The sequence below is a fragment of the Pteropus alecto genome, unplaced genomic scaffold, assembly GCF_000325575.1.
Source record: "Pteropus alecto unplaced genomic scaffold, ASM32557v1 scaffold61, whole genome shotgun sequence".
Lineage (NCBI taxonomy): Eukaryota > Metazoa > Chordata > Mammalia > Chiroptera > Pteropodidae > Pteropus > Pteropus alecto.
In genome coordinates, this window is record NW_006434835.1 from 4,476,967 (window position 1) to 4,483,819 (window position 6,853).

Here is a 6,853-nt window from a genome sequence, read left to right on the forward strand (position 1 = left end):
AAAGTGGAAATGTACTTTATCTCTGATCTATGGTAGTTGAATTAAAAGCAACTATGACATTATTAGTGGCCCATCTTACGGTAATAATAACATAAGTGTTTCTTCAGATGATCGGCCTCTGGGCGTTTCAGCAGAAGTTTGTTGCAGACGAATGTCAATAGGCTCTTTCCACGAGTTCATCGCGTTAAACTGGCGGGCTGCCTTCTGTTCCCTAGTTCTCCCCCGCTTTGCGGTGTATCCAGAATGAGAATTTTTATTCTTCTGAAGCAGTGAGGTGCTTCGTATTTTTATTTAACATTCACTCGACAGCTATTTATTGAGCATCTGCTGTTGGCAGGGATTTTTCTAGGCGTTTACTGAACATCAGTGAACAAATCAAACAGATTCTTGCCCTCTGCGGGCTGGCACTCAGTGTGGGGCCAGATTGTGTCGGGCCTGCATGGCCATTTTAAGGACTTTAGACTTGTAGTCTGAGTGAAATGGGTTACATTGTAGGGTTTTCAAGGGGTTCCTCTTCTGCTTATTGAGAGCAGACTGTTAGCAGAGGTTCCAGCAAGGGGCCTGTGGTCACCCAGGCGGCAGACAGGCTCAGTGTTGGGTGGCGGTGGCGGAGGCAGCAGAGGTAGTTGTGTTCTGGAGGGATTCTGAAGGCAAAGCCGGCAGTATTTTCTGATGGATTCAGTACAGGGAGTGAGAGAAAGAAAACAGACAAGAAGAATTTTAAAAAGATGCAAAGTGTGTTTGTGGTGTATTAGCATGAGAAGCCACCCCTGGGGCTAAGTGATGGGCTTTAATAAGTAGAACTTGCTCCTTCAGAAGATGAAAAGTATTGCGGGGATGGACACACCCTTCTGCTACACATGAGGAATTTGAGGACCTTCATGCTAGACATTTATTAGTTAACTGATTGGCTTTATCCTGTCCAAATTGGGTATTTTAACATTGGAGAACAGAGTCAGTGGCTGGGGCCCATGAGCCAAATCTAGCCCTCTACTTGTTTTTGTAAATAAAGTTTTATTGAAACATAGCCATGCCGTCCATTTGCATATTGCCAGAGGCTGCTCTCTGAGCTCCTACAGCGTGTGGAATAGTTGTTGCAGAGACCGTCTGGTCCACAAAGCCTAAAACAAGATCTGGCCATTTATAGAACAAGTTTGCCAGCTCAGTTCTAGTGGCACCTGCTATGAAACAGTCTGATTCTTTAATAGCATTTTGTTCCTTTTTTATTTCTTAGTCCGTTGACACTTCAGTCCAGATTCTGCAAACACTTGCATTTGTATGTGTGTGTGTGTATTTACCCCCAAGTTCAATTTCTATATCTCCCCACCCCCATTCTCACCAAGGACACATAGCAAAGCGTATACATTTTCAGAGTGTACTCTTTATGGTCTGCTATCCACTGTGTTTTTCCGTTTTACGCTGCATCTGTTTTTAGCATGTCTGTGTCCTGTTTTGACACAAACCTACAAAGGGCAGGTATATGTGTATAATTGTATGATTTCACATTTGGTATAATGTCATATTGGAGGAGTTTCTTTTAATATATAGTTTTATAGCTTAGATACTTATTTTTCAATAATGTATTTTATGAGATTTTTTTACATATAAATTAAATGCTTATTTAATACTTAATAATAATGGAGTTAAAGATTATAATTAAGGTATAAAGGTTTTATTATATAGCTTTCTTGGCTGGCATCTGGTTAGTTGTATATTCAATTAAAACTCACGAGTGAAAAACAGAGTAACTATGATCTGAATTACAGAATAATTTAGGAGAAATGACAGTTTGGCTCTTTTCTACCACAGAGTAAGAACCACCACAGTCAACTTCAGAGCATTTATATCACTCCCAAAAGAAACGCCATACTCCTTCTCTCTCACACACACACACACACACACACCACCTCCCAACTTGCTTCTCTCTCTCTCTCTCTCTCTCTCTCTCTCTATCTCTCTCTCTCTCTCTCTCCCAAGCCCAAGCCCAAGCCCAAGCCCAAGCCCAAGCCCAAGGCAACCATTGATCTACTTTCTGTCTGTAGATTTGTTTGTTCTGGACATTTTATATAAATGGAAGTATATAATATGTAGTCTTCGGGACTGACTGCTTTCACTCAGCATAATGTTTTCAAGGTTTATCCATGAATGAATTGTAGTATGAATCAAGACTTTATTCCTTTTTATGGATGAATAATTTTTTATTGTATAGTTATACTACATTTTATTTATCCATTTATTAAGTGATGGACATCTGGGTTGTTTTACCTTCATTTATGAATAGTGCTGCTATAAGCGTTCAGGTACAGGTTTATGTGGATGTAGGTTTTCGTCTCCCTGGGTCAGTACCCAGGAGTAGAGTGACCGCGTCATATGTTCACTCTGTTTAACTTCTTGAGGAAGTGCCAGACAGTTCATCCTGCATGGTTTTGCTGCTGGTGATGGGCTGGCAGGTGCTTAGTGATGTGCGGGGCAAACTTGCAACCCCAAGTCAAGTGTGGCGTATCCTTCTGGACCGTCAGTTACTTCAGGGGAAGCTAGGTAATCTGACAGCAAGTGATTTTAGATAGTTTGGTAAGAATTTTGGGTGCATTATACATAGTGGAATGTTAAATGTATGTAACATTTTAGACAAAAGACTTCAGAGATCTTTGGGCTTGGATGTGCCCCTAACATTCTTGGAGTTATAATTGCACTCACTTCTGCTAATAAATGAAATATGGGAAACCTTGGAAATAAAATTTAAAATAATCTTAAGTGTCATTTTGTGGTTTTTTAACAAGAATGTGAAACGAAATGATAAAAATATTAATTTGCCTCAGCAGGTACATGATATGTATGCATGTTTGCCTCTGGTAAATCACTCCATCAGTAACCATGTTCTGGTTATTGATTTGGAAATTATTCTAAATAGGAATTTGGAAACTGAACTCTGCTGCTTTTTTTTTCCAGGTGCAGTACAGAAGGTCTCTAAAAAATTAGAAATGCACGTTTATAGCAAGAGGTTAGAGATCATGCTGCAGTAAGTGTTGCCCCCGGTATCACTCAAGATGGTGGCGGGGGAGGGAGCTGGGTTGTTCCGTTGCCTGTGTTGCTGTCAGAAAAGCAGTTTGAACCTCTAGCTAAACACTCTAGCTCATTCTAAGTACCTGTGGCTGTGAAATACATTTTACTTAATTTAGAGCCTCAGGCTTAGCTGCAGCCCAGAGTAATCTTAACAGCTCCATAGAAGGGGTGGTCCAGGTGATGCTTTTGGCTACTTTTGCCCATTCCAGCATGCAGATTGGGCTGCTGTTTGCAAATGCCTGTGTAACTTGTGACAGGGACGAATGTGGAAATGAATGACTTAACTGTAGTTTCTCTATGACGGGGATTGTCTTTATGACTTCCCTGTCCCCACCACCAGGCACAGCACCTGGCATGTAGGAGATGCTCAGTGAACACAGGGTTTAACTCCAAGGAGGTGTTTGGAGGTGATTAAAAGGAGCAGACAGCCAGGGGATGTGGGACCAGTTCAGCCCTGATGCCTGGACTGGAATCCCAGCTCTGCTGCTTACCAGCCCTGGGCTTTAGGCAGATCACTTTCGTATGTCTTGTTTTCCCACCTTACCAGAGTTATTACAGGTTAGAAGCAGGTATATAAAGTGCCTAGCACAAGGCCTCCTGAATAGAGCATTTTGAGTAAATGATAGCCGTGTGTTCAATCTGCTTTATGAAATTAATAAAATATATGAAGGTAAACAAGTATAGCTCAAGTAAATATAAGTATAGATACAAGTGTTCTACTTCAAAACTAAGGCCTATTTTCAATATTGTTTTTCCCCAAATATATAAAACTCTACTCCACATATTTGTAAATGCATTTTCCACTGATGTATCTTTGTTTATCTTAAGGGACATATTTGGAGAAGACTGTGTAAGTGTAAAAGATGATTCTAGTCTTAGTGTCACAGTGGATGGGAAAACCGCCAACATAAACTTGGAGACACGGGTATGTAGCTGCTCCACGTTTCAATCCATTTAGAAGATAAAGTGAAGGCAAAAATAATCTGATGCCACAGCTAAGGCACTGTCTCTGCACTTTGGCACGGCCTTTCGTTTTCTTTGGCGCTGGTGGTTTACGAGGGCGTTGTCGGTGCAGGTCGAGTGTCCCACTCTCGCTCTTCATTTCTCACCTGCCCGCCGTGTGTCGCCGTGTTGCTGCGCAGTGTGCATTCCCCGGGTGCGTGTTACTCCGTTGTTTTTTCTTTTACGTAGTACGCCTCCATCCACCTGCGCATGCCTGTGCCTGGGCGTCCAGTCGATTCGGGGCTTTTCAGAGAGGCCGCTCTTCTGTTTGTACCAGCAAGATCCCAGCGGCTTTTACAGACAGTATTTGAGAGTATGGGGCCTACTCTGGTCTCACACCAGCAGATCTTGCGTAGTTATTTCATAAGAATGAACGAATAAGTATATTTCCTTGCAGGGTTGTTTTGAAGATGAGAACAGTTATGCTAAACAAGTAACATATGCTTTAAATTTCTTTTGTATGTTCTTTTACTATTTAGATGCTTTGAGAAAACAGATTTATTTTACCTCAATAGAAAAAAAAGCTAAGCACATAAACAAGTAATTCATTAGAGAAAAAAATATAGCCGATAGTCATGTGAAACAAATGTTCAGTCCACTAATAATTAGTAGAAATACAAATGTAAAGTATGAAATAGCACTGTTTGCTTGTCATATTGGCACATACTAAAATTTTTAGTATGCCATGACCCCTCAATAGTGAGAGAACCGGGAAGAGTTATTCTCAAGCGCCGTTTGGGGCTGGGGAGGAGGTTGTAAATTAGCTCTGACACCCTTTCTGCAAGGTAAAGTTTGGTGATAGACATCAGAAATCTTAAAAAAGTAAATACCTTTATTCTCAACTCTACTTACTGGATTTAAGCAAAGAAAATAATTAGGCAAGAGAGCAAAGATATATATTCATGGATGTCTATTTTAGCATTGATTACAACATGAATAGAAGTATATCCTCATACATAGAATACACTATATATACAGCCACGTACATGGATGATGACGTAGATTATTAGTGTGCAAATTTGTCCACCGATATAGTTGAGTAGAAAAAAAGTAGTTACACGAAAGCAAGTATAATTATCCCATTTTTGTTTTAAATAAATATATATGTATAGCTAATGAGGTTAGAAGGTTATACACTGAAATGTTAATAGTTATCATTAGGTCATGGAATTAAGGATGCTTTTCTTTCCACAGTTTCTGTGTGAAGACTATTTATGGTATGATAAAAAAATATTTAAACAGCATAGAGTGTTTTGTAGTTGTGAAGTAATTAGAAGACTGTGAGTCTAAGTCAGACGTAATACCGAATGTCGGGAGACGAGTAGATGACCGGACAGCGCTCACTGAGTGATCTGTGGTGCCCACACTGCATCCCTCAGCATCGTTTGCTGGCTCAGAGTGTGGGCTGTGACGTGAGTGTAGTCCCCTAGACTTTCCAGACTGATCTCTCGTCAGACCCAGCCTTGTGCGTCAGGAGTCACCCTGCAGTGCTGTGGTGACCTCCACCCCTCTAGGAAATGATTGTCCTTGAAGAGTCTTAGTTTATCTTCTGCACAATAATTCTAGACTCGAGGTGAAAGGCTTGTTCGTGTTTCCACTTCCAGGCTGTCGAGTGTGAGGAAGGAAGTGAAGATGACGAATCTCTCCGGGAAATGGTGGAGCTGGCTGCGCAGAGACTGTACGAGGCCCTCACGCCAGCCCGCTGAGGACCTTGCGTCTGTGCGCTGAAACTTTTATAATGCATGACTTTACTTCTGTGACTTAAAATAAAATAATTAGTTTCTCCGGGGTAGCCTGTTTACTTGCGACAACAAATGGCCATTATTCGAACAGCTGGAATACTGCTAAATTACCAACTAATTTGTCCATTACTTTAGAACTGCTAAAGACACTGCCCTTTACTTTAGAATTTATTGATTCCACATGCAGCATGTATGCAGCTCCCACTGAAACCTTAAAAGTCTGCTCATAGCCAACTGAATCAGAATGTCTTCTTGTACTTTTTAAGAAAATATGATTTGTATTTTTATATCCATATTCTGAATTTGAATGCGAGATTATCACTTAAAAGTTTTAAGCCCTTTTTCTATTCCCTCCTGATACTCCTGCCAAGTTCCTTAATTTATGCATTTGTAAAATTAGGACTTTTGAGATTCGATAATATATTCTTTGTTTAATAGCTACCTATTCAATTCAGAGATATTCAGAATACAATTTATGACTTAAGCTCCTCAAGGGTATTCAGGTATCGGTTGTTGAATTATTTCATGTGTAAATTAATCATTAGTCCAGTTTTCTGAAGTACGTGTAATTCAGACTTGCAAATAACGACACAGACGAGTATCTGCAGTGTCTGGCGCTGCTGCTGAGGGAGCAGGCTGCTCAAGGCTGACGTGGCATCCGCATGGATGAAAAGGTCTGACTGTTACCTCCGCAGAGGGAACAAGCATGTGCCTCAACTAGCTCCCTCCCAACACACACACACAGCCTAACTGAAGCATTGCTTACACTCACCGTCAAGCTAAAGGCATCTGTTTTCCAGCCACTAAATTCCGTCAATACTGTTCAGGCCTCACCTTGCCTCACCTCTCGGTGACATAACTGTTGACTTCTCCTCCCCAAAGCTTTGATGACAAACTTCAGTGCATGAATCTGACTTTTTACATGAAACGAAATACATTTATTTCTGTAACGTAGCCTACTTTGTCTTTGGCCCAAACCGAAGGTCTAAGTGTCATAAGATTTTTTAAATTTATTATAGCTTTTAAAACATTTTTAACTTACAAAA

At 40.6% G+C, this 6,853-nt stretch overlaps 1 protein-coding gene across 3 annotated transcripts in view; it reads left to right on the forward strand.

The window, feature by feature from the left end:
* The window catches only part of CPSF3 (cleavage and polyadenylation specific factor 3), a 33,118-nt gene extending 27,264 nt beyond the window's left edge, over positions 1–5,854 (forward strand). For all 3 annotated transcript variants that reach the window (XM_006910224.3, XM_015588209.2, XM_025045721.1), the window contains 3 exons: positions 2,950–3,019; positions 3,892–3,988; positions 5,670–5,854. In XM_006910224.3, coding sequence (XP_006910286.1) covers positions 2,950–3,019; positions 3,892–3,988; positions 5,670–5,771 — 269 coding nt within the window. In that variant the 3' untranslated portion in view covers positions 5,772–5,854. The remainder of the gene's footprint in view (positions 1–2,949; positions 3,020–3,891; positions 3,989–5,669) is intronic.
* The last annotated feature ends 999 nt before the right edge of the window (positions 5,855–6,853 follow it).